General features: G+C 63.6%; 1 protein-coding gene across 1 annotated transcript in view; it reads right to left on the minus strand.

Annotated features, from left to right (window-relative positions):
- The window catches only part of ITPR3 (inositol 1,4,5-trisphosphate receptor type 3), a 63,874-nt gene that overhangs the window by 1,071 nt on the left and 36,983 nt on the right, over positions 1-25,820 (minus strand). The window contains exons 17-57 of the mRNA XM_070418764.1: positions 25,436-25,555; positions 24,807-24,989; positions 23,758-24,009; positions 23,530-23,674; positions 22,909-23,050; positions 22,037-22,236; positions 20,834-20,963; positions 20,316-20,373; positions 19,257-19,422; positions 18,257-18,421; positions 18,108-18,182; positions 17,605-17,730; positions 16,587-16,709; positions 16,299-16,499; positions 15,194-15,445; positions 14,827-14,952; positions 14,605-14,730; positions 12,524-12,644; positions 11,956-12,146; positions 11,347-11,495; positions 11,079-11,187; positions 10,891-10,981; positions 10,608-10,777; positions 9,156-9,330; positions 8,766-8,950; positions 8,207-8,407; positions 7,961-8,071; positions 7,258-7,353; positions 7,076-7,177; positions 6,885-6,971; positions 6,319-6,429; positions 6,050-6,242; positions 5,717-5,842; positions 5,127-5,299; positions 4,336-4,500; positions 3,606-3,798; positions 3,094-3,198; positions 2,886-3,013; positions 1,960-2,125; positions 1,202-1,362; positions 208-369 (exon numbers count right to left, since the gene is read on the minus strand). Of these exons, the coding sequence (XP_070274865.1) occupies positions 208-369; positions 1,202-1,362; positions 1,960-2,125; positions 2,886-3,013; positions 3,094-3,198; positions 3,606-3,798; positions 4,336-4,500; positions 5,127-5,299; positions 5,717-5,842; positions 6,050-6,242; positions 6,319-6,429; positions 6,885-6,971; positions 7,076-7,177; positions 7,258-7,353; positions 7,961-8,071; positions 8,207-8,407; positions 8,766-8,950; positions 9,156-9,330; positions 10,608-10,777; positions 10,891-10,981; positions 11,079-11,187; positions 11,347-11,495; positions 11,956-12,146; positions 12,524-12,644; positions 14,605-14,730; positions 14,827-14,952; positions 15,194-15,445; positions 16,299-16,499; positions 16,587-16,709; positions 17,605-17,730; positions 18,108-18,182; positions 18,257-18,421; positions 19,257-19,422; positions 20,316-20,373; positions 20,834-20,963; positions 22,037-22,236; positions 22,909-23,050; positions 23,530-23,674; positions 23,758-24,009; positions 24,807-24,989; positions 25,436-25,555 (6,061 nt within the window). The remainder of the gene's footprint in view (positions 1-207; positions 370-1,201; positions 1,363-1,959; positions 2,126-2,885; positions 3,014-3,093; positions 3,199-3,605; positions 3,799-4,335; positions 4,501-5,126; positions 5,300-5,716; positions 5,843-6,049; positions 6,243-6,318; positions 6,430-6,884; positions 6,972-7,075; positions 7,178-7,257; positions 7,354-7,960; positions 8,072-8,206; positions 8,408-8,765; positions 8,951-9,155; positions 9,331-10,607; positions 10,778-10,890; positions 10,982-11,078; positions 11,188-11,346; positions 11,496-11,955; positions 12,147-12,523; positions 12,645-14,604; positions 14,731-14,826; positions 14,953-15,193; positions 15,446-16,298; positions 16,500-16,586; positions 16,710-17,604; positions 17,731-18,107; positions 18,183-18,256; positions 18,422-19,256; positions 19,423-20,315; positions 20,374-20,833; positions 20,964-22,036; positions 22,237-22,908; positions 23,051-23,529; positions 23,675-23,757; positions 24,010-24,806; positions 24,990-25,435; positions 25,556-25,820) is intronic.

Consider the following 25,820-nt stretch of genomic DNA (forward strand, 5'->3'; position numbering starts at 1 on the left):
CCCCCAGTCTAGCTTTCCAGAGGGGAGAGTGTTTGGGACCCGTCTTCTGCCCCAGACCCAAGGACGGGGGCCAGGAAGAAAGGGGGGACATGCAGGCCCCAGCACCTATTCCCTCCCCCACAGGGCAGGCTGGGCTGTGAGCTCAGGGTGGCCTGAGGCTGCCCAGTGCAGGCTGAGGGCGGGGCGGGGGGCGCGTTGGGCACATACCTGCTCCTTGAGCTCGTTGAGCTGGGCGGTGAGGTGGGACACCAGCTTCATGGTGGAGCTCAGCTTGTCCTGAAGAATCCGGATCTCGTTCTGCTCCCCCTCCCCTTCGTTGCTCACGAGGGACATGGCCCTCATCCGGGGGAACCAGTCCAGGTTCTTGTTCTGAAAAAGATGGCCAGCGGGTGAGCAAGTGGTGCCGCCAGCCCTGGCGACACACTCCCAGGACGCATCAGGGAGGCCGATGCCCGGGTCCTCCCCTGCCAGAGTGAGCTGGCAGCGAGCCCTCTGCGGTCAGGGCCCAGCACTGGACAGGCTGGCTTCCATTAGCCGCTCCGCCTTTCCCGCTATCGGCACCATCTGTTCACTCGGCCCCTCCGAGGTGGAGGGGAGGCCTCCGCACCAAACCCCGAATCTCCTTCCTTCCTTCCCTTCTCCCCTCCCCCTGGCACGCACGCTCCAGGAAGATGCGAGTGGGACGGATGGAGCAGGAGCAGGAGGCCTGCATCTGCCGTGTCTGGGCCCAGCCACGTTTCCCACGACAGGAGGGAGGGACCGAGCCGCTTTCTGGTTCCGTGGAGCAAGCTGTGAGCCTCAGACCAGCTGATAGACCTGCACTCCAACCAGCTCACATTGCAGATTCACAAGCAAACAGGATTCTTCCCCACTGAATGGGTCTTTGCTTCCAGCCTGCGAGGCCTCCGCTATGCGGCCACAGAAGATGCACCCTCGTTGGAACTGTTGTTCTCTTTGACCCCAAAGGCGACAGTACATTCCCTCCCAACGTCCAGAGCAGCAGCCACAGCCCCGGAATATCACACCGGCCGCTGGGGCTGATGGGTTTGCTATGCTCTCTCTCTCGACAGCAGAGCCCCAGGGCTGGCTCCAGCCTTCTCGCTCCCTGCTGGCCTTTCACCAAGTGTCCACGGCTGTCCCGCCCCTCCCCCAGGCCTCCACAGTCAGTGCAGGCGGCCACGGCCACCTCCCAGGACCACACCTTGATCATCTGGGCCACGTAGCTCTCGGGCCCCGTGTAGTCCGTCTTGTTTTTCACGCGGACCAGCACGATGAAGTACAGGTAGTTCCACATGTTGTGCTCGAACTTGATGTGCTCCTCAAACGACACCGTCTTGTTATCAAACTTGTCCCTCTCCAGACCTGAGGGTGCAGAGGGCGAGGGTGAAACCACCCGCCTCCAGGAGCCTGTGGGCCACCTGGGCCGCACATACCACCTCTGTTGTCAGGCCCGGTCTGGTGAGTGCAGGCACTGCCCACTCGGGGACACTCGGGTCACCTATACTAAGCAGCAGCCACGTGGCGTGGACATCCGCCCTGCCCCAGCGGCAGCCCTCACCAGGCACCTGAGGACGCCGGAGAAGCAGGGCTGCCTACAGGCAACACCTGTTCCTCAGCCTGCGGCCGCAGGAGGGACCAGCACTTCATACCAGGGATGGGAAGGCCCTGGACTGAGACCAGAGGCTCGAGGCTGCTGCCTGGGCTGGGGGGCCTCTGTAAGTTGAGCGAGCTTAAAGGAGTGCTTTGAGGCCCTTTCCCGCTCTCCAAGTTCAGGCAGGGCCTGTGGTCCCCAACTCTGAGATGAGCAAACAGCCAACCAGCCATCAGCCCCAGGGCAGGGTTCCCCAGGGGCCTCAGGAACCCAGGGAAGGGCCAAACTGAGGCTGCCCCTGGCCCAGATCATGCCCCGGCCAGGGCCGCCCGTCCCCGGGGCCTGTGCGGGCGGGAAGCAGGCCTCACCGCAGATGAAGCACGTGGTCTTGAGGATCTCCTCCTTCTTCTGCTTCTCGCTGCGCAGGTCAGCAAAGGTGTCGATGATCACCCCGAAGATGAGGTTCAGCACGATGATGATGACGATGAAGAAGAACAGGAGGTCGTAGACCACGCGGGCGGGGAAGAGAGACTCCTGCAGGGCAAGGAGGGAGGTGGCCCCGCAGTCCCGTCCAGCGGGCAGGCAGGGCTCCGGCCGGTCAGGGCTGTGAAGGAGGGGCCCGGCCACGGCAGAAGGAAGGTGGCAGAGTGGACCCACCCTCACTCCATGGGGTGAGAACTGCACCCCGAATGCGGACTGGCCTCAGAGGGAGGCCAGCCAGGCAAAGGCCAGCACTGGGAATGGGACTACGGGCTAGGCTTGCCGTGCCCCTAACCTCAGGGTTGAACCCCTCTGCCCCGCCCTCAGCACGCCAGGCCTCACAAGTTCTAGAAGCCCTCTGTTTGGCTAAGGAGAGGGCTTATCACCCCCTCGGGAGGGGGACAGACTGCTGTTCTGGGAAAGCTGGCTGCCCCAGCCAATCCCAAGGCCTCTATGGAGCTGAGTCAGCTCCCCGCTGGGGGCTGGGGCTCTGCCTCACAGAGGAAGCACTGTGGCCTGGGCCCGCCCAGCGCTGACTCACGCCTTCCCCAGCCCCGGCAAGGCCGGGCTACCCAGGTCTCTCCTAGAGCATCGGCAGGGAGCCGGGAGGGTGTCTGAGCAGACGGGCGGGTGGCTCAGCGACAACGTAACTCACTTTGACGGAGCGGGAAGTCAGGGAAAGGGGTGTAAACGGGCTAATACAGAGATTGAGGGACCAAGCTGCTCTGCCTGGCCGCGACCCGGGGCAGGACCCGCGCAGCTGCTGCCAGGCCAGGGCTTGGGCCCCGTGGCTGTGGGAGGGGCGGGTGCTCACGTCTTTGGAGGGCTTGCGGAGAATGTCGCCCACGCCGCCGCCATTGCGCAGCCCGTGGTTCATGACCGTGACGATGCACATGAGCAGGGTGTCACAGGCCCGCTCCGCGCTGTCCAGCTCCTCATCCTCTACAAGCGCAGTGTGTGCTCAGACCCCGGCCAGGCACCTGCCTCCCCGCCCCACCCGACTCCCAAGACACCCTGCTCACCTTCCAGGACCTCAGGCACTGAGACCCCTGAGCCACAGTTTATCCTGTCCCCGCTGCACGTGCCCATGAACGTGGCCGCTCCAGGCGGCATCCCCAGGGGGCTGGCTGGAGGGGACATGAACGAGGCCACAGGAGGTTCAAACGCCTGCCTCGTCGTCCCCCTGGTCGTCCCCAGCATCACCCTCCAGGAAGCCTGCCCTGGTCCTGCCAAGTCCCCCTCTGTCTGCTCACAGAAGGGTCTTCATGCCCCTGCCCACCGTGGGGTGCACGCCCAGGCCTGGCCGGCAGCCCTGCACATACTGAGTCTGACATGAATGACAAGGTCTTCGAGCAGTGGCTCCTCAGGAAGCCCAAGGCCCTCATCCCACCCCTCAGTCTGTCCCCAGAGCCCAGGACGAGAGCTGAGGCAGGGGGCCTGGGAGGCTAAGCAGGCCCAGGCCCTGGCCGGGAGCAGTCGCTGGGGCAGTGCCCCCCCCCCCCCGCCCCCGCACACCCACAGGAGGGGCCCGGACCTCGGGAGTGGTTGCTGGGCAGCCGGTCCACCTCGAGGATGAAGTCATCCTTGAGGAAGAGGAAGCCCACGATAGAGAAGAGGTAGACGAGGATGAGGGCCAGCAGGGCGGTCAGCAGGATGGAGCGGCCGTTGCGGGTCACGCTCTTGATGACGTTGAACAGCGTCTCCTCCCGGTAAATGAGGTCGAAGAGCTGCAGGGCAGGGATGGGCCTTGAGGGGGTGCGCTGGGCCGAGGGCTGCGGCTGCCAGTGCTTCCCACAGCCTCCTCCGCAGGGTCTGTGCTTAGGCAGGCGAGCCCGCGAGGCCTGGAGGCTTCTCAGAGCCTCTGGAGTTCTAATCCAAGGAAAGGGAGGGCCAAGGGGCAGCTGACCACACAGAGGGGTGGGGCGCCCGGCTCTGACGGTGTGCTTGCTCTGCGACTTCTGTGCATCAGCTCACTTCAGCCTCACAATTATTCTGGAAGGCAGGCGCTGTTAATTATCCGTTTTACAGACGGGGAAACTGAGGCATGGGCAGTCGCCCAGCTAGGATGGTCTGGTGCCAGAGTCCAGGCTTAAACCAGCACCATAGAGGGCCAATGGGTCAGACGGGGCCAGGAGTGGCCATCGGGGCCTTGAAGGCCAGGCTGGGGCCAAGCCGAGGAGGACTGGGCAGAACCGCGAGCACTCGCCCTGCACTGTCCCTGCCCCTGCCCCTGCCCCAACCCCGCCGGCCCCGTGGAGTCTCACCAGGATGCTGTAGAAGAGCTCGTGGGCAAAGAGGCCCAGGACGCTAGTCAGGATGTAGCCCACGTGGTAGAGGAACTCCATGTCCATGACCATGGCCTTATAGCCCCGGATGAAGGTGCCGCGGTTGCCCACGAAGCTCACCACAAACACGATCTTGTTGGTCAGCTGGGGGCGAGGGCAGGGCATGGGGTCAGGGTCCCACTACCCACCCTGAATCTCTACCCCAGCCTCCCTGCCCACGCGTGCCCAGCTCAGAAGCCACGCCTTCCGTGGAGTGGGTCTGAGCTGCTCCTGCTCAGCCTGGCAGGCGCATTAATGAAAATGCACCCAGAATGCATCTGGGCTCCTGGGACTAGGATAGAGGAGCCCCCGGGTGCCCCAGTTCCAGGAAGAAAGGGAGGTGTAAGAAAAGGAGGGGGTCAGAAAAGACCACCCTTAGCCTTTCCAGTGACTAAGTTAGAAAAGACAGCCCCTGCTCAAGGCACCTCATTTCCATCCGCAGGAAATGGCCAGAATATGCAAAGCTTTGCTGTCTCCAGCAGAACAGTGCGCCTGGGCCGTGCACAGCTGACACAGTGCGCACAACAGCCCTGAAGCTGGGGCTCCAAAGCTGGGACTCCTGGCTAGCTGTCTCGTGCCAGCGCCCCAGTTGTCCAGGGAGACAGAGGAGGCAGAGAGGGGTCCCCACTGCAGGTGCATAATGAGCTTGGAGTTCCAACCCAGGGACGAGGGGTGGGGCGGAGCAGTGGCCGCTGGGAGGTAGTCGGGGTGGGGCTCCCTCTGGCACTCACGTTGAGGGCACCCAGGATGTTGAGCGTGGGCCCGATGCCCAGGTAGTAGATGGAGCGCAGGATGAGCGCCACGATGAGCGGGCGGACGCTGTAGCGCTTGGTGAACAGGGCGGCGATGGAGAAGCAGATGAGGATCCAGAAGAGCAGCGAGATGAGCGGCGAGTCCAGCACTCCTGGGCCAGGACAGGACGAAGCGAGGCGCACTCAGGCCCCATACCCCAACGACCCCAAGGAACACCCATTCCTGGAAGCCTTCCCTGTGAAGCTCCTGGTCACCGGGTTCTAGGGCCCCCATCACACCCGCATCTCTAGGCCTGAGGCAGGGGACCCTCTCCAGCTGCTGCCGCCACAGCTGGTCTCTGGCTCGTGTGAGTGTGTGTGTGTGTGTGTGTGTGCGTGTGCGTGTGCGTGTGTGCGTGTGAGCTGTCTCCAGAGGTCAGAGACCCGTCCCACTGGACCACACCCGTGTCCCCCAAGATGGGATGTGCAGCCCGAGGGCAATGCAGGGGCGCTTCTGCCCACTCCGCACCTGTCCCCCCAGGCTCTGCCAAAATGGGCCCGAAGCCCCTGCCTGCCGCCCCCGTCCTGACCTGTGGACGCGCCCTCTACGTAGGGGTAGAAGAAGGCGATGATGATGTTGATAAACACGGCCAGGTTGAAGGAGATGCTGCCCCACAGGGTCATGCGGCGGGAGAACCAGTAGATGAGCGGCATGCCTGCGGAGGCCGGTGTCAGGGGGCCTGAGCCACACTGTGCTCACCCGACGCGGGCCCACTGCCCCCACAAGTCCAGGCCCCACTTCAGAGAAAAGCACTGGAGCCCTCCTAGGGGTGGTGTGGGGTGGGGTGGGGCAGCCACCAGCAGGCCAGGGGCTTCGGGAGCTCCAGGCCCAGCCCGCCCCCCGCCCGGGGAGGGGTCCTCACTGCGGAGCTTGCGCTGCCACTCCATCTCGTTGTGCAGGAAGGAGGACTGGTCGAAGAAGTCGCTCACTTTGCTGCCCTGCTCGTCCTGCTCCGTGGTGGTGAAGAGCCGGTGCTTGGTCTCCTCCGTCAGGAACTGGCAGATGCCAGGCACCGGGAACACGATCTGCTCCATGCTGCGGTCCTGCCGCACGATCTGGGCGCACACAGGCAGCGGGTGACGCCGGGCCCAGCTCGGGGCCCTCACCCTGCCCACCACCTTCCGGCCCCACCTCGATCTGGGACGTGTGGTTCTCGTAGTAGGCCAGGGGGTCCTCCTCCTCCTGCTGCGCAGGCGCCGAGGACTTGAGCATCTGCGACAGCTGCTTGTTGTTGAGGCTCAGCTGGGGGTGGCAAGGGCGCTGAGGTCAGGCCAGGCAGCCCCCCAAGTCCTGAGCCCAGCTCTGAACTACAACCCAACGAGTGACCCCCCAGCCAGACCAGCCCCGGCCCCAAAAGGGTAGGAGGGGGTGGAGAGCCATGTCCAGACGGTCCTCGACAGGCAGTGCCCCGCAGTCTGGCCCAGGTGCACCGGAGGTCCTGCTCGGACTGGGCCAGCTTTGCTCCCACTTCAAGCCCCGGTTTCACCCCTGGAGCTCCGCCCCCCAATTCTAGCTCACAGATCCTTGCTTTTTACAGGTCCAGGCCCCGCCTTGAGTTCCAGGCCCCACTCCACCTCATCCCCCTAGCAGGGGAGGCAGGGCCCCCTCGGGCCATGGCCCCGCCCCCAAATCCCAGCCTCACCCCTATAAGTGCCTACCCACTCTCCCCCCGCCTCCAGCCCTGCCAGGGCCCCCACCATGGAAGAGATGCCCTCAGCCTCCTCCTCCTGGATGCGCTTCACGGGCTTCAGCAGGTGCTGCAGCTGTTTGTTGTGCCTGGAGAGCTGAGCAGAGGCAGTGCCCGTCACCGAGCTGTGGTCACAGGGACCAGGGCGCGCGGGGCGGGGCTGCGGGGGGGCGGGGGGGGGGGGCGCGGGAGGATTGATACCTGCAGCGCCAGGATGTAGATGTTGTGGCCCACTTCACGCGGGCTCACCTCTGAGTTCTCACGCTCCTCCTCCTGCAGGTAGGCCTTCTTGATGACATCCACCTGGCGGGGCAGTGCCTGCTCGAATGCCCTCATCCCCATGCCCACACCCCCCACCTTCCCACCTCCCACGCCCAGCCTACCAGCTCCTGCGGCCGCAGGCTGATGAGGATGCGCTCAGCGTTCTCACTGTCGTGCCGGCTCTCCATCAGCCCGAGGAGCAGCTTGGAGGCATTGTCCTGGGAGGGGAAGACCGGCCACAGTCTGCGGGGACCCCCTCCTTCCCCCCCATTACTCCATAACAGCCCCTCCCACCCTCCCCATCACCCAGACTCTGGGGGCTTGCCGAGAAGTGTCCCACTTGTCCAGGCCACCCACAGCTTCACCCCACGCTGTGGCAGGCACACGACCCCCAGACACAGGCACAGACAGGAGGCCCTCAGATAACCCCGGAATGTGTGCTTCTAGAGCAGCGGTTCTCAACCTGTGGGTCGCGACCCCTTTGGGGATCGAACGACCCTTTCACAGGGGTCGCCTAAGACCATCGGAAAACACATATATAATTACATATTGTTTTTGTGATTAATCACCATGCTTTAATTATGTTCCATTTGTAACAATGAAATTGGGGGTCACCACAACATGAGGAACTGTACTAAAGGGTCGCGGCATTAGGAAGGTTGAGAACCACTGTCTAGAGTAAGTGTACACCCGGCATGTTTGCTCACACATTCACTCGTGTGTACAAATAAACAGACACATACTACACGCATGCAACCTGCATACATCACATGCCTGCACATGCACACATCACATGCACACGCACGAGGGCTGCCCGGGCCCCACCTTGAGCTGCAGCACCAGGTCCATCCGGTACTTGCACAGGGGGCTGATATCGTTGAGAATCAGCGCAGTGATGATGTCGATGCCATTGGACTCGTGCGTCACGATGCAGGTCTGGCAGGAGCAGGGGGGACGCGGGGCCCAGGCCCTCAGTACTGCGGTGGCTCAGGAGGCTCAGCCCTCCCTCGCCAGCCTGCTCCATCCTCCACGGCCACGCTCACCCGCTGCTGCCGGCGCCCGGCTGCTCACCTGGTTCTCGTGGCAGGGGCCCTGGCAGTACTCTGTGAGCGTCTCCAGGGTCTGGATGACGAGCCCCACGTTGTCCTCGTTGATGTAGAGCCCCAGCAGCCCCAGGCCACCCGTGGTGCTGCCGCACATGATGTCCAGGAACTGCAGCGTCTCGCACACCAGGTTGTAGTTGGTCTTGTTGTTCTGACAGCGCAGGAAGTTCTGCAGAGCACAGGTGAGGGGTGTGGTGTGACATGGCTAGAGGGCGGGGGAGGCCGGAGGGACTGCTCCTGCTGCTGCAGGGCTGGGGCCACCAGCTGCAGAGCACAGGTGAGGGGGTGTGACATGGCTAGAGGGCGGGGGAGGCCGGGGGTGGGCGGGGGGGGGGGGGAGAATGCTCCTGCTGCTGCAGGGCTGGGGCCACCAGCCGCAGAGCACAGGTGAGGGGGTGTGGCATGGCTAGGGGGCGGGGGAGGCCAGGGGACTGCTCCTGCTGCTGCAGGCTGGGGGCCACCAGCCGCAGAGCAGAGGCCAAAGGCTGCCTGCAGGACGGAAAGGGTCGGGCGCGGCGGGCGCTCACCTGCAGGTCCCGGTTGTGGTTCTCACACAGCAGCTGCAGGAAGCGCAGGATGGGCTGCATGATGAGCACAGACGTGCCCATCTCGTTGCTCTGCACACGCTCGCCCACCTCGTGCCCCCGGCGCAGGCTGGGGCCCAGCGAGTAGCGGGAGGAGGAGCTGGGCATGGAGAAGGAGGCCACACGGCCTGCAGGGCGAGGCCTGGTGAGGCTGGGCTGCTGGCGGGCGGGCCCTCACCCTGGGCTCCCACCCTGAGCCGCCCCCACCCCCCCCACCCCCTCCACCCCCGTGCACATCCTGAGCCTTTATCCCTGTTCTGTGCCGCCCTCCCCCTGAACCCTCTGACCCCACCAGCCAGCACCCCCACCCATGACCCTGACCCCCACCCTGACCTTTGGTGGTGGGGTCTGCTGGCTCCCGGTCCTCGCGGGGCTGGCTGCCCAGGTCGCTCATGTTGACGGCCACCGTGGACTTGGTCTCCTGCTGCGCCCGCTTCATGCGGTCGTGCAGCACCTTGAAGAAGCGCTCGGACTTCTTGTCGCTTGTCATCAGGTTGTAGAAGGATTTCTGGGGGTGGATGGTTAGACGGGGAGGCAGCCTCAGCACTGGGCCTGGCTCTCAGCAGCCCTGGGGAGGTCCTGAGTCCCCTGTCCTGTACTGCAGGGACAGGGATGGGGTACAGATGGGCCCCCAGACACACCCAATCCAGACTGAGGCTGGGGAGCCAGAGCCAGCCCTGCACCCGCAGGTGGGGCTGTAACTGCTGTCACTGATGCTGGAGGCTGGCGCTGGCCCCTGACCACCGTCTGCGTCTGCCCTTGGCCTTCATCTGTGCCCACAGCAGCCAGGGGTCCCCTGGACATCTAAGTCACTTCCCTCCTCTGCTCAAAACCCTGCAGCGGCCCCTCAGTGCCCAGGAGGCCAGGCGACAGACAGCCTACCACTCTCTGACCCCAGGCCCCGCCGCTGATGCCTCCTCCACCTCTTCCAGCCACAGCAGCCACTTCCTATTCACAACCTTCGTGCCAGCTGCCTGCTCTGCCCGGGGCACCCTGCCCACTGTCCAGAGCTCACCTCCGGGCCTTCCCCACACTCCCTCTAAGATGCCCTGCCTGGATGATCCCCGCCCAGCACGCCCTCCCGTCAGGTAGAGATTACAGCCATTGGCTGTTGCCTCACGGGGATGTAAGTGCCAAGAGCACATGGGTTGTCTCTTTTGCTCACTGCCCGGCACAGAGGGCCCTCCGTGCTCTCACTGAAAGAACGAGTGGGGATAAAGCTGCAGAGAGGGCTTTGGGGAGGAGGCAGGCCTCTAGCTGGGCACCAAGGGCTGAGGAGGATGTAGAAGAGGAAGAGAGGCCTGCGGCAAGAAAGTGGGCCTAACGCAGGGCAGGGTGGTGGGACGCAGGCTCAGGCCTGGCTGGAGCAGAGCAAGGTGGGTGTGGATAGATACGTGGCCACGTGGCCGGCCAGCGTGGCTCAATGGCTGAGCATCGACCAATGGACCAGGAGGTCACGGTTCCATTCCCGGTCAGGGCACATGCCTGGGTTGTGGGTTCGATTCCCAGTGTGGGGCGGGCAGGAGGCAGCCGATCCATGATTCTCATCATTGATGTTTCTATCTCTCTCTCCCTCTCCCTTCCTCTCAGAAATTAATAAAAATATACTTTAAAAAAGAAAAGTGGCCACGTGACACAGGGGCGGGTGTGGGAGGTGGAGCTGCCCACCAGCGCCCTGCCCGGCAGCGAAGCCCCCGTGGCCTCAGCGTCTTGGCACGCTGTCCTCTCCTATATGGGAGGCCCCGCCCACGGGCGGCGAGGGCCTGGCCCGCACCCCGTCCGCACCTGGATCTCGGTGTTGCCGCCGTCCAGCAGGCGGATGGCCAGGCCGATGCTCTCCTGAAAGACCTTCTCGTTCTTGGTGCTGGTGATGAGGTCACACACCAGCTTGGTGGCCCCCTCCTTGTCCAGCCGGCACTGGGTGGCTGCGATGGCTGACCAGTCCTGGTCCAGGCCTGGCGTGGGGGGACTCACTTGAGGGGAGCGAATGGGGTGGGAGAGCGGGAGGGAGGGCCCAGGGCCTGGGCAGGCAGGCCACCCGGGGGCACAGCGGGGAGGCAGTACTGACCGACGCCCATGGGGTCTGGGAGGTCCCCCCGCGAGCTGGACTTGCGGTTCTGGAGGTAGTTTTGCAGCAGCATCTTGCGTAGCTGGTTGCCCTGGAGGGAGGAGCGAGGCCCACAGTGCACTTCGCACCCTTTCGTCGGTGGCCCCACAGTCCCGGCCCTGCCGCCCGGGCCGCCGCCTGGCACTCACCCGGTCCCCATACTTGGCCTTCTTGAGCAGCATCTGCTGCAGAGTCCGCAGCACCTTGACGCACAGCTTCTCCTCCGACTGCATGAGGTCCTTGGTGTGCTGGATCAGCCTGCACGGGCGGAGGGCACACGGGCAGCCCCGCTGTCTCCCTCCGGACACCGCACGGCCCCATCCCGGGCGGGAACAGCCCAGCCTCCCACCTGTGGGCCCTCTAGTCCCTGCTGGGCCCCTCCCTGCCTCGGCTGCTGCCCCCGAGCGCGCCCCTCACTTGGACAGGAAGCCCCCGCTCTCGCAGCGCTGGTAGGCCTCGCTGCCCTCCAGGAAGAGCAGCTCGGGCCAGTGCAGGACGTCCACCAGCACGGACAGCTCGGCCTGCACCAGGGGCTTCAGGCGCTCCTCCAGGGCCGTGATGATGTCCTGGGTGGGCGGGCAGGGTCACCACCACGGGAGATGCAGGAGGCCCGGGCCCCAGAGGTGCCGGAAGCCTCACTGCCATCCCCACCCCCGACCAAGCAGCCCCACGACTGCCCCACAGGGCCCCGTACAAAGGATGCCATCTGTCTGCTCAGAGCCCCTGGCTGGGAGCTGCGGGCCCTCCTCTAGCTCTGTGACCTTGGGCAACCCCCTGCCCTCTCTGAGCCTGTCTCGTGCCGTGGAGTAATTACAGGCCAACAAGACAGTGGACAGGTGCACGGCCTGAGCAGACAGGCGCTGCCAGGACTGTGCAGGGTCCTGACCCCCGTGAGCACCAACCCCACCGGCGGGCCCTGGGTTCTCCCTGCGGTGAGCAGCCCCCGAGGAGGGCACGGGCAGCACAGGAAGGGGTGCTCCTCAAGCACCCGCCCTCCCCAACCACTCCGTGGCCGCCCACACCCACCTGCAGTTTCTCAATGATGTTCTTGTAGTCCCACTGGTTGGCCGTGGGGGTGACTCGCGGGAAGGCCCGCGTGGCCGCCTTGTAGTTGGAAGCGTTCCGCTGGGCGGCAGCCACACAGCTGGCGCCACTGCTGAGCAGCAAGCTGATGTGGGCATCCAGGTCCATGGGCAGCGAGATGCCCCGGCCCTTGGCTGGGGGGAGAGGTGGGAGGCTGAGCCAGCCGGGGGGGCAGAGCCAGGGCTACCTGCTGGGGAGCAAGGTGAACTACCCCGAGGCTCTGGGTGCAGGGACCCCCACCTGGCCCCACTTGGATGAGGTGCCCCTTAGAGGGGGTTTCTGTCTCTTTAATTTCACCCTGGATCCCTGCCCACTCTCCCTCCCCACCACGAGGACGGCCACCCAGCCTTCTCCTCCAGGACGCACTCGGGAGAACACCTTCTCCCACTGCCAACGTGCCAATCAGACACCAAGAAGGACTTACTGAGAGGCACCTGGGAGCAGGGGACGGGTGCGCTTAGGGACAACGTGTCTATGTGGGCAGGCGCCCGGGGCGCCGGAGGGCACTCACCCACCATGGCCAGGGTCCGGATGCAGGCCTCCACCGAGCCCTTGTGCTGCTGCTGCAGCCACGGGCACTCGAGCAGCCGCGTGGTGGACTGCAGCAGCTGCACCACGATCGTCTGGTGTGTCTGCGAGAAGCAACGCCCGCTGCAGCCGCCCGCCTCCGCCCGGGCAGCCCCGCCCGGGCACCAGAGCCCCGAGACCGGCACGGGTGAGGACAGCCCCCAAGAGCGACCCTGGGCTGTGCCAGTGGGAAGAGGCACCCCTTCCTCGCAGTGCACACCCTGCCCCACTGCCCACTGCCCACTCCCCCAGGTCCGCGTCTGGCCTTGCAGCCATTGCTGACCCTTTTCTTACTTTAGAAATCTTTTTAAATAAGTTAATGGTGTGAAAAGCTGACATGTTTGCCTGGTTTAAAGGTAATAAAAAGGCACACTTTGAGAAGTCCCTCCCTCCCTCTGACCCCACACCTCCACTCGCCCCACTCTGCCTGGGGCCGGTGAGGGGCAGGGGACGCAGATACTAATGCCAGAGTCCCCCAGTCCAGACACGGTGTCCAAGGACACCCACCCTCGCTGTGAGTGGGACCAGCAGTTTTCTGGCCGCCCTCAGCGGCACTGCCCCCTGCGCCCGCCCCTCCACCCGTGGGCAGGCCCTCACTGGCTTCCTTCCGGGGTTCCTGTGTGACTCAGGGATGTGGCAGCCCCTTCCTCCAGGGAGATGGGCCCTTCCATTCCAGGGCTCAGTGGAGAGAAAGCGTGTGCACTGGCCTGTCTACCTATCCCGTTAGGGACACCACGGTCCACGCCAGCTCGCTGTCAGTCACCCGCCCCCAGCTCTGCTCTGCCGTCCGCTGTGGGAAGCGTGCCACCTGCCTCCGGCGGGTGAGGCAGTGCAGCCAGGCGTCCCTGGCACCCAGCACCCATCGCCCCGAGTGAGTGAGGAAGTCCTGCTCTACGGAAAGTCCCCACTTCAGTCCTGAGCACAGGAACTGTGAGGCCATAATGTTCACTGGAGAACATGATCACAGTAACGTAAATGTTTGCTGTTTGAAACGGGGAACTTGGGGGAAATTGGTTACCAGCGTAGACCAGTGGTCGGCAAACGCATCAGTCAACAGAGCCAAATATCAACAGTACAACAACTGAAATTTCTTTTGAGAGCCAAATTTTTTAAACCTAAACTATATAGGTAGGTACATTGTTATTAACTTAATTACAGTACTCCTAAGCTGGCCTTTGCTAAAAACGTCCTCAATCTGATTGAGGTACATTCACTGAGGTCGACCCCTTCCAACTCTCCCATCCACACTCGTCTTGTATACTTGTTTCGTCTCCTTTCGTTCATCCTCTCTGTATGTCCAAACCATCTCAACATACCTTTCTCAGTCCTCGACACTACATCTTCTTTCACTCCACAACGTTCCCTACGGGGCGCGGCTACTGTGTTTCGGCCAGGTCCAAGCCTCAGACTAATGAAAGGACAGGGTCCTCTCATTGCCACGTGCAAGTCCCAGCCGGAGGTCAGGGCCCTCCCAGCACAATCATAGCCAATGGCTGTGGTTGTAAGCTTGAACCTATGGTCCAAACACGCGGCCCCACGTGCCTTGTGATAGAGTTCGGGTGCATGTAGTTGAGTGAGGTTGGAGCTCACGAGAATGCTGTAAACAACGTGATCACGCCCCTACTTTGCCTCGTGGCATCTGCTATAAAATAAAGACACGGCTTGTGGGCCCTGTCGTTGTCTCCTCATCAGGGAGGCACCGAGACCCAGCTATTGTTCTCTTATCCGTCTTTCCTTAATCCTTTCACTGCCCCCCACTCAGTTCACCTTTGGCTGCAACAGTTCCCTAAGATTAACTTAATAAACAAAGTTTTAAGTCAACTTTGCACTGTACGTGCGCGCCCACACGTGGTATTTTGTGGAAGAGCCACACTCAACGGGCCAAAGAGCCACACGTGGCTTGCGAGCCGCGGTTTGCCGACCACTGGCGTAGACAATGCTCTTGTACAGCCTCTCTGCACAACAAGCCAATATAAGCACGCACGCTGAGCCCCTCCCCACGCAGAGCGGCGGCGGCGAACTCACCTGCAGGGAGGTGCTGTTCTCGGAGAACGGGGAGCTGAAGAAGGCGCTGATGGTGTCCAGCACCACGCTCAGCACGTACTTCTCCAGGGTGGGGTCGGCCTGGCGCTTCTCCCGCTTACTGCACACCTGGGCGCAGAGAGAGAGAGGCCCGGCGTCCCACACGGCCTCCACGGCCCCCGGGAAGGCCGGGCCCACCCCCGCAGGCCGCGCCCCGGCACAGACCAGAGCCATGTCCAGGGTGAAGTTCTCGAAGAGCGTCCAGATGTGGTTGCTGGTGTAGATCTCCTTCATCTCCACCTCGGTGTCCACGTAGCAGTGGTTCACGAAGTTCACGTAGGCCATCTTCACCTGGGCGGCGGCGGCAGGTCAGGCGCGCAGGCCCCCCGCCGGGCGAACGTCTGCACTTCACTGACCCCCGACACTCCCCTTTCTCCCCACGTCCCCACCACCCTCCACGCTTCCCTCCTGTCCGCTGCCACTTCCTTCGCCTCCCGGGGCTCCAAGACTGCTCGGCCCGGCACCGGCACCCATCCCTGCGGCCGCCCTGCCCCCGCGCCCTCCCCGTCAGCTCCCGCGTGGATGCAGCCACCTCCGTGATGCAATCCTCATGGGTCACCACTGACACCACGTCCTCCAGGGGCAGCAGGGAGGTGCACTTGATCTCCGTGTAGACGTTCTTGCCCTCGGCGCAGGCGGCCAGCAGGTCCACCAGGGAGATGTGGTACATGAGCGGGCTGTGGTCCTCCACGCCGTCCCGGGCGGCCTTCATCATGTCCAGCAGGTGGGCCAGCGAGGCCTTGTCATTGTAGAACACGACCACGTCGTCTCCTGCGTTGGTCAGCTGCAGGCGGGGGAGCGTGTGTCGGAACCCTCGGTCCAGCGGCCCTGAGCCACCCGCTCCTGCACTTACTCGACACTCAGGAAACCCTCCCCAGCCATCAGGGACACTGAACCCTGGGCCCGGAAAGTTCCCCCTCTTCCACTGGGAAAAGACGCCCCACTTGGGCTGGTCTCAGAGGCGCCTCCTCCAGGAAGCCCTTGGCAATCCCACCCCCGCCCAGCTCACGCCTCTCTCCCGTGTTCCCACGGCGTGTGACGTAAACCGTTCAGGGCACATGCTGCGTCTCCTCATGTGAGCGATTACGTTGCCCACAGTAATGCACCAGCAATGGCTGACGGCACCACACAGCACACCCCGCACACGCGTGTCCTTCACAAGTTCCCTGAGCGCACGCCAGTGGGGCTCCTCTCCCCGGCCCGCCCCGCGCTGGACGAAGCCCGATGGAGACGGCCCCCACCCTCCATGCCTTCGGCCATCAGGTGTCTACTGAGTACCTACTATGTGCCACATGCTGGGGCCTGGTAACGAGCGCAAAGGACATGGTCCGTGTCCCCCAGCCCAGAGTCCGTGTCCCCACCCCAAACTCATACTCCACTGACTCCCCGGGGACACCAGGTCCTCGGCACACGGGGACGTGAGGACTTGTAAGTCAACGGTAAGAAATGACAGTGTCTGCGTTCAGGCCCGTTGTCTGAGTTCTCCTGGCCCCGCCTGAGCTCTGCTCCGCCCGCCTCTGCGGCCCCTCCACACCCAGCACCCAGAGCTCCTTCCGTGGCCGCCCACGGTTGTGTCCCGCCATCCGAACCCCTCTCCGTGGCCACCCCGAGTCCCATGAGCCCCGGGCCCCCCTCACCTCAGTCATGATCATGTCCTGGCACTTCTTGACGTACTTGCCCTCGGCCTTGATGACGGTGTGCAGGAAGTCCAGGTACTGCACGTGGCGCCCATGGGTGGCCAGCAGGTGCACGAAGTGCTGCAGCACCGGCTCGCTGACCTCCGAGCACAGCTGGTAGTTGTTCAGGAAGATGTGCTGCATGGTCTCTGCCTCCAGGAGCTGGGTGCAGGCGTCCGTCAGAGGTCAGAGCGGGTCCTGGCTGCCCGCCTGTCCGCCCACGCCCGCCCCACCTGCCCCGCCCCTCACCCCCGGTGTGAGGAAGAGGTGCAGGTGCTTGTGCAGCAGGGCCTGGTTGCCGGGGTTCCCCGCACAGAACTTCTGCAGGAACTGGTGTGTGTAGCGCAGGATCTCCATCATCTTGGCATCACCCTGGGCATAGAGGGGAGAGGGTGCTGGGCGCTCACAGGAAGACAGGTGGGGGGTGGGTCAGGGCTTAGGTTCAAGGTGAAAGCTGGGGCTCCAGGTCAGGATATGGCAATGTGAGGGGCACAGGGTGAGAGGAGGCTGGAGTGGGGGAGCAAGGCTAAGGGGTCAAGGCCAGGAGAACACTGGGATGATATCAGGGTCAAGAGTCAGGGTGAGGCTTGAGACATATCAACACCAAGGCCAGCCCAGCTGGTGTGGCTCAGTGGTTAAGCGTCGACCTATGAACCAGGAGGTCATGGTTCGACTCTTGGTCAGGGCACATGCCTGGGCTGTGGGCCTGATCCCCAGTGTGGGGCGTGCAGGAGACAGCTGATCAATTATTATTCTCTCTCATCACTGATGTTTCTCTCTTTCTCTCTTCCTCTCTCTCTCTCCCCCTTCCTCCCTGAAGTCAATAAAAATATATATATTTTAAAAGATCAAGGTCAGCCAAGGTGAGGGGTGGAAAGGTCAAAGACTGAGATAGGGCTAAGTTTGGAATCAGGGGCCAGGGGGTGGGGGGAGGTTAGGGGGAGGAGCCAAGTCAGGAGCAGGGTGAGGCTGAGTTGACATTATGGGTCAGGGAGAGGCTAAGGGTCAAAAGTTAAGATGAAGCTGAAATGATCAGGATTAGACCAAAGAAGAAGACAGAAGCTGGGGTCAGGGTCAAGAATCAGAGTGGGGCTGGGGTCAAATCAAGGTCAGAGTGGATCAGGATGAGGGCAGAGGGTCAAAGGTTGAGATGCTATTGAGGGGTCAGGTGTGTCGGGGACAGGTCAGGGTGAGTACGGTGAGGTCAGCACTGGGGATTAGTGGTCTGGGCTGGGACAGGGTGAAGCTGGGCAGAAGTTGGGGTCACCTTGTCGTAGGGGATCTGCAGCAGGTCCAGCATGACCTTGTGGGCATCCATGTTCTTGAGCAGCCTCTGCTGCTTCTTCCTCATCTGCTCCCCGACGCCGCACATCTTGTTCAGCCGCTCCAGGATCTGGGGGGAGCGGCGTGAGCCAGGGCCCCTCCCTCCCACAGGCCTCCCCTCCCCCGGCCACCACAGCTGGTCCCAGTACACGTCGGGGACAGGAAGGGAAGGAGCCGTGGCCACTGACTCAGGTCATGGAAACAAGGCAGGGGACTCACACCCAACCCCACCCGTGAAATTCGAGAACGATGTGACTGCAGTGGAATTTCATGACATTCCTCCAGCTCCGAACAGTCCCATCTGGACCTTGGCGGGTTGTTTTTAACGCGAGGGAAAAGCTGGAAGACGTCTACTGTGGGGGCCGGTGGCCGGCAGAGCTGGGAGGCGGAAGGGCCGGCCCCCGGAGCTCCAGGGCCGCAGACCCTTCCCTGGGACCCCGCACTCACGCCCTTGACGATCTGGTAGTTCTCACTGCTCTTCTCCCCTGGCGGCGGCAGGAAGCCTTCCTCGTCCGTAGGCCGCTGGGGGCACAGGGTGGGGTCAGCCCGGCCCAGCCTCCCAGGGCCCTGGCCCCACTCTCTGCAGCCCCACTCACCTCCTTCTTGTCTTTGGCGGTGCCCGCCTCCACCTCCTCGCCCTTGCCGCTGCCCTTCTTGTCCACCCACAGCTCTGACTTCTCCACCATGGTCCGCAGCCGGTCCAGCTCCGCCTTAATGACCTTGTAGTTCTCCACGTCCTGGGCGGAGATCAGCAGCTGCACCTGCAGGGGGGAGGCTCTGCCTGTGAGACGGCGACCCAGGTCCACTGCCTCACAGACACCCTGTCCCGTCCTGTTCAGGCTTCTGCTGCTGGCGTCTCCGCTCCACCATCATTCCCCTCCACGTTTATAAGCGCACCGCCTCCGAGAAGCCTCCCCGATGGCTGCAGCCCCTGCACGCCCTGCCGTGAGCTGCCTCATCCCTGGCTTCAGTCACTCACTGCCTCTCGTCCCTCGGCTGCGGCCTGTCACTTGTTCACTAGGACCCTGACCAGGGCAGGGCGGGGCGGGGCGTACTGGCATCACTGAGTGCTGCTCCCTCCCCCCTTCCCCACTCGGGGTCGGTGGGTGAGGGAGGAAGGCCCCTGGCTCCAACCCACCCCTTCAGGAAAACAGGCGTGGGCAGTGACCACGTTGCCAGCGCTGCTGCCAGAATTCCGTAAATGCAAGGCCAACACCCAGGGCTGGTACACAGCAAGCCCTTGTTAAATGCCAGCCCCACTCCACAGGGAGCCGCAGAGGCCACACCACGTCACAGTAACGAAGCCCTGGTGAGGGCTGACGGCGCGCCAGCCTGACGTGAAGCACTTAGCAAAGGCGCGCGAGATAGAGCTCGCCAGCTGCCAAGTGCCGTCACATCATAGGAAGTGACGGCCCCTGAGCCAGGCTGAGGAGAGATGCAAGTACCCAAGACTTGAGGAGCTCAGCAAGGCCGAGAACCCCAAACGTGCTGTGAGCACCTCTTCCATCACCGCCAACCCCCAGTGCCCAGCGCAGGTGGTCCTCCCCCCATTCCCCTCAACCCCCCGCTCCCTGAGGCCGGGCTGAGCGGCTGCACCTGCTTGAAGGTGTGCATGGCCTCCTGGCGCTGGCTGAAGTGCTTGAAGAGCAGCTGCAGGGCCCCCGAGACGAGCGGCGGGTAGTCGTGCATGGTGAGGTGGATGAGCACGCGCAGGAACGTGCGGCCGCCCTCGTCGTCCACCTCCAGCATGCTGCTCGTCTTCCTGCGGCAGCGTGGGCACGGCTGGCTCGCTCCTGGCCACCCATCGGGCAGACCCAGCGCCCCGTGCAGTATTTGCTAAAACTACTGATGTTTTCTCACCACAGGAGCCCCCCGCCCACCCAGGTCCCACGGGCTCCCCTTGATTGAGCTGGAAGCAGAGCTTCGAGGGGATTCATGGACAGGAGCTGGGGCCTTGAACACAGCCGGGGAAAACATCTTTATCAACCTCTAACCAAAATGCAGCTCTTCCTTCAACGAGGAAAAACGAGCGGCACTTGTGACGCTGGCATCAATAGAGCCCCAGGTGTTCTCCCGTCACCTCGGAGTGTGACAGACTGGGGAGCATCCGGCACCCGCCGCTGCTGGAGGAAGGGTGCCGGTCCCCGCAGGGCTCGTCACCTAACGCTGCCTAAGGCGCTCAGAGCCAGGCCGAGGTAGCTGGCACGCACATTTGTCCTCCTCGGTGTTCTGATGACTGCATCTCATGCCACTAGCTTCCTCTGTCATTTCACGTGCTTTATGTTACAAATTTAAAAATGCCGCCTCAGAGGGCCCAAAGGCTTCTCGAGACACAGGGCGTGGCACGGAAATGGATGAGCCCCACTCCGGGCGACCCGCCCCACTCCAGCCTCTGCAGCGGCGGGGGGAGCAACGTCCCTCCCGGCCCGTCCTGGTGCAGAGGCGCAAATGCCCTCGGGGAGCAGGGCCATGACCACACTGTCGCCTGTCACCGGGTTTGGGCAGACAAGGGAGGGTCAGGGCAGAAAGCCAGGGGATGACAGAGGGGGGCCCCGCCCGGCCTTGGGAAATGCAGCCCATCCCAGGGGTCTCAGGCCTGCGTTGCTATCACCTACCCAACCCACACACAACCCCCCACTTCACCCCTGGCCTTACCCCACTCCAAACATGGCCTCTGCCTGCTCCCCGATGCGATCCAGGTTTATGTTGGCAGCTGTGGGGAAGAAGAGGGGGAGACGGGGCAGGTGGGTGCCAGGTGCAGGCAAGATGGAGAACACAGGGGTGAGGGAGAGGGAGATACCCAAACCACCCCTGCTACACCTGGTTGGGCGGCAGCCCCTCTGCCTGCCCCCCCCCGGGGGGGGGGGGGGGAGGTGAAACCATCCAGGGAACGGGCTGCGCAGCCCACTGTCCCGCAGGGATGAGCAGAATCCTGGGCGGGGGGTCTTGGTCTGGCTCAGGTCCTGACTGGCTATGATTCGGGGCAAATTTCTGCCCCTCTGTGGGCCCCATTGAAGGAATGAAGGGAATGGTTCCTGACCCTTCCCTCACTGTGGCAATTAAGTGAGACTATGGGGGACGGAAGGCCTTTGCAGGTTGGGAAACAGGCGGGTGTGGGAGCTGCCCCCCAGGCTCCCCCACAGCTGTGTGGACGGGGAGGCGGGTGGGCTCACTGGTGGAGTCGAAGGCGGGGGCTGTGCCGTCGGCCCCGCTGTCCTGCATGGGAAACACCTCCACAAACTCCTTCTTGAAGACGGACAGCAGGTAGGAGATGCGGTAATCCAGGCGGACGTTGAGGATGAACTGGAGGAGGGGAGAGGTGGGGTGAGGACTGGGCTGAGACAGGAAGCCAGTCCTGCTCCTGGGGCCCTGGGGGGTGACAGGCACCCCAAATGAGCTCCAGCATTCGGGGGCTCAGCACAGCTCTTTGGGGGTATCACGGGACATCACGACCAAAACAATCAAGACCCTGCTCCCCAGGGAGGTTCAGGGCGCCCTCTGCCCAGTTCCTATACCTCCTCTCAGAATGAGGCAAGACCCCCCCAAACCACTTGGCCTCTCCCCCAAGCCGGACGCTAACAGGAAGGGGAACGGAGCTCCCCAGGTCTGAAGGCCACTGTATGTCCTCCCACCCTGCCCTGCCAAATGGACACTAAATCTCCCAGGGCGGGTGGGGAAAACGGGGACTGTGAGGCCAGAGGTCACTGTGGGGTGGGGGTGAGGACACAGTTTGCACACACCCCAACTGCCTGCATCCTCGGGGCGCAGAGCATCTGGCCAGACCCCAGGACTCAGGTCTGGAAGCCGCTCCTCTGACTCCCCTGAGCAGGTCCTGCCCACACTGGGTCGCCCTGAAGGTCGCTGCATTTCCCTTCCCTTCCTCTGGGGGCAGCAAGACAAACGCAAGGGTCCTTCTCCCGCCTCAGGGCCCTGCCAGCCCCCTCCCCAGTGTTGCTGGGCGGCTCAGAGGAGACACAAGGAGGGAAGACTGTCTGCCCGCCAGGAAGCTGGCTCCCCAATCTCTAGCTCCGCTTCAAAACCTGTGTGACCGGGAAAAGTCCCCTCCCGTCCTTTCCCCACCTGTACTGGGGGGCGGAGCCAGAATCGCCGGGAGGGCTGTCACAGCCCAGACTGTGGCCACACCTTGTGTTCTGGTCCCAAGTCTGGGCAGGGCCCATGAACCTGAGTTTCAAAGTCCCCAGGGGGTGTGGGGGGCTGATACTGCCGGTCCCAGGACCACACTGTGAGGACCCTGGCTGCACAGCAACCCTCACGCGACACTGTGATCTAAGGGGAATCACCACCCACCTCCCCACACTGCCCACCCTCCGGCCCATTCCCGACACCTCCCACCGCTCCCGCCCGCCCGCCGGCACCTGCAGGATCTCCAGGATCTTCAGCTTGGTCTCCATCACCACGATGTCCTCATTCTCCTCGAACTTGCTTCTGTCCAGCGGCTCGGCGGCCGCGGCCTCGGCAGGCAGGCTGGGGGCTCCGAAGACGGACTGCTTGCGGTTCAGCACCATGGTGGACATCATGTGGCCCACGCCCTGGATGGACCGCCGCACGTTCTTGCCTGAGGCGTGGAGAGCAGAGGGGCTCACAGAGGGTGCACGCAGCCACCCACACCCCCCACCTGTCTGACTCCGTCTCCATCAGCTGCAGGGCAAAGCCCCGCAAGGAAGGGGCCGGCCAACCCAGGAGGTTCCCTGGGGGAGGTGAGCTTGAAGCCCAATCTGGGAAAAGGGAGGGCCAGGCAAGGTGAGGAGTGGGGAGACCAGCGAGAGCTCTCAGGTGGCATCGTGAGCTGCTGCAGGGCACGGGGCTGAGGCCGCGGGGAGCACTAAGAGCCAGGTGCCGTCTCTGTGCACTGTTTGTTTAGCCGAGTTTGTGCCACCTGGGGGTGTCCTTAAGGGCAGGGCTGTGGCTCGTCCCTCAGGCTGCCCCCTCGCTCCTCATGCTCCCCAGTGACAGGACTGTGTCCCCCTCGGACGGGGAGCTCCCCAGGCAGGGCCAGTGTCTCCCCTCCTCCCTCAAGACAAAGCTGCACGGGGTCTCCACAGCCCAGGGCAGGGGGCCCTGCTGGCCCAGCCTAGGGTGAAGGGATTGGGCTGAAAGACACCCCCGCACAGCAGAGCCAGGAGGCGGGCTGCACGGGGAGGGGGTGGTTGATCGGAGAGGATTTCTGGTGCTAAGAGGAGAAGGAGGCACTGAGGGTGGGCGGGGTGGCTCGGTGGGCAGAGCTCACCGCCCGAGTCCTCGTAGGCCTGCAGCATGGCCGGCGGGCCCTGCACGCAGTCGATGATGCTGAGCAGCGTGCGTGTGAGCCGCAGCAGCTCACTGAAGCTGTAGAAGCCGAAGTAGATGAGATTGTGCGCCAGGCTGACCACCTGCGGAGAGGGGCGGGGCGGTGAGCGGGGGCGGGGCCTGAGCGCGGTGGGCGTGTCCATGGCACGATGGGCGGGGCCTCGGGACAGACGATCCAGCTCTGGAAAGCCAGGGCTCCAGTGGTGTAATGGGGTCAGGTTCCTCTATGGCTGTGGGGCTGCGTGAACGTGGAACCAAGGGTCCCAGACGAGAGCCGCCTGGCCCCAGGGGGTTACTGAGGAAGACAGGCCTGCAAGGAGGCTACTGTGGGGAGACAGGGCAGAAATGCAGGCAGTGGGGGTGGCTCCGGGCAGTGGCCTGTGACCAGCCCAGGCTGATGAGGGGAGGGGACTGGGGGCAGCAGCCTTCTCCCAGGTCAGAAGCTTCTCTCCTGGGGAGGCTCAGCTGTCTGTGCCCCTGCCTGCTAGGCTGCTGAGGGAAGTGAGGCAGGGACCCACCACCCAGCCCTGGCCCAGTGCCCAGCAAGCAGAGTCCCACCCACCTCGAAGGTGAGCTTGTTCTTGTCCTCGTTGGCGAAGGGCACGGCCTCGCCGACCACGTTGTTGAGGTAGTCCTCCACGAACTCCATGGTGCTGGCAAACTTGTTCTTCTTGTCATCTCGGGCGGCGTTGAGGTTGGAGTCATAGCTGGGGGTGGGGGCAGTGAGGCTGAGGGTCCCTGAGGTCCGCCCACCCGCCGTGCCCGGCCCGCCCTCTCCCACCCCTCTCACTCCTTGATGGTGATGGCCGTGGGGATCTCGGTCCAGAGGCGGGCAAACTTGACAGGCGTGACCAGCTCCTGGGGGTCGCGGTCCACGTGCACGTGCAGCATCAGGTGGCAGAAGGAGGCGCGCAGGTCAAAGGGCAGCATCTCGTCGGCCATGCACAGGAAGATCAGGTCGACGCCCAGCTGCTGGGAGATCTCGTGGATGGCCAGGTACTGCCGGTCCAGGCACATGCGGGCAAAGAGCTTCAGCTGGTACCTGCGTGCAGGGGGCATGGTGAGGGCCTGGGAGGGGGCTAGCGAGGGCTGCTGGCAGGGCCTGGGCTTGAGGGACGCTTGAGAAAGTGGCAAAGGGGCTTGGGCTCCACCCTGCACCGGCCACTGTCACAGAAAGGGCACATTCTGAGCGAGAGGTGATGGACAATGCCTGGACTTACGGGTGTTTGCAAATCTCTCCCAACTTGCTAAGGATGAAAGCGCTTTCTGGCTCAGCCAGGACAGGTGTTGGTAGGAAGAGGGACGGCTGAGAGCAAGGCTGGGATGTGGCAAGGAGAGCGTGAGGAACCAGCCTCGGGCAGGGTGAGGGCAGGACGGGGGGGGGGGGGTGTTGGAGGTGGCATCCTGCCCTCTGCTTGGTCCTCAGCCCTGCCTTACCTGCCATGGGCTCCGTGCTCACCCCACAGCTCTGCACCCTCGGGCAGGTTCCTTTACCTCTGTGCCTGTCTCCTGAACTTCGCCGAGGGTGAGGGTAGTCCCTGCCCCACAGGGGCCTTGAGGTGTGGGTGAGTGATGGGTGAAGGGCTTGGAGCAGTGCCTGGTGGACAGGGAACCTCTGATACGTGTTACGCACTCTCCTTGTTTTTAAAACTCGTGTGGAGGCAGGTTTGGGTTTCTTCCAGGCCTGTCACTGAGCTGAGCCTGGCCTCGGGGTCACCCTGTGCTGCTCCGGGAGCTTCCCTGGTGAGGCTGTGCTCGGGCAGGTGGAGGCGGGAGGCCCCGCGGAGGCTGCGGGAGCTCTCCCCCAGCAGGGCACAGAGCACGGGGGAGGGCGGGCACCTGTAGTAGCTGAGCACGTTCTCATCGTGGGCATTGCCGGCCCGCGCCTCCTGGGCCAGCTGCCTCACGCTCTTCTCATGGTGCTCGTTGTTCTTGTCGGTCCAGGTGAGCCACACTTCCTCCTCGGAGTACTCGATGGTCAGGTACTCGTGGGCCTGGGCCATCTCCTTCACGGGCCGAAGCCTGCGGACACGGCCAGCCATCACCGGGAGCGGGGCCAGGGCGGGACTCCACCCAGAGCCCGCCCTGAGCGGCCCGGCTGCACCGTCCTCTCCCCCTGGGGCTTGGCCACAGCCAGCCAGGCTCCCAAGCTGCCTGCCGTGGGGACCCACCTCCAGCTGGAACCCCAAACAAACCGTGAGCTTCTTGAGGGCAGGGCCTTGGCTCCTTCTTGTGCCCCCTTACCCTCCCCCGACCCGCGCCAGCACAGGGCTGGGCACACAGCAGGCACTGGGTACACTGGGTACATGTCTGCAGAGAGCGCTGGGTGCCAGCTCCAGCCTGAACCCAGCCGGGCCCCAGCTCTGAGGCGGCCGGGAGCCCTGCCTGGGATCATGGGACCTGAGAGCCAAGCAGGGTGCCGGCTGGGTGAGTGGGGCGCCGTGGATGGGGACATCGCGCCTGCTCACTCGGTCTGGATGAGGATGTCGCTGTTCTTGGGGTCCAGCACACACTTGCAGATGAGCTCCTGGGTGACGGGGATGGCGATGTGGTTGGACACACACAGGTCGGAGAGGTAGTCCAGGAACCTGGGGTGACAGCAGGGGTGGGGGTGCTCAGAGCAGCTCCCTCCCCAGAGCTTGGAGATGTGCTAACAGAGACAGCCCTGCATGGGGCGGGGGTGGAGGGGTGGGGGGGGACGCTAGTGGGGTCCAGGGAGTCAGGATAAAGGAGGTGCGAGGACAGAAGTGATATTCAAAATATTTAACAACTGACTCAACACAGGCACTGACTTAGCAACTGGAGGAGGGTCTGAGGGCCTCGGGCTGCCCCAGACGGCAACCCTCTTGGAGC

The sequence above is a fragment of the Myotis yumanensis genome, unplaced genomic scaffold (assembly GCF_028538775.1).
Source record: "Myotis yumanensis isolate MYYU_CA2020_CCGP unplaced genomic scaffold, mMyoYum1.0.hap1 SCAF_6, whole genome shotgun sequence".
Classification (NCBI taxonomy): Eukaryota; Metazoa; Chordata; class Mammalia; order Chiroptera; family Vespertilionidae; genus Myotis; species Myotis yumanensis.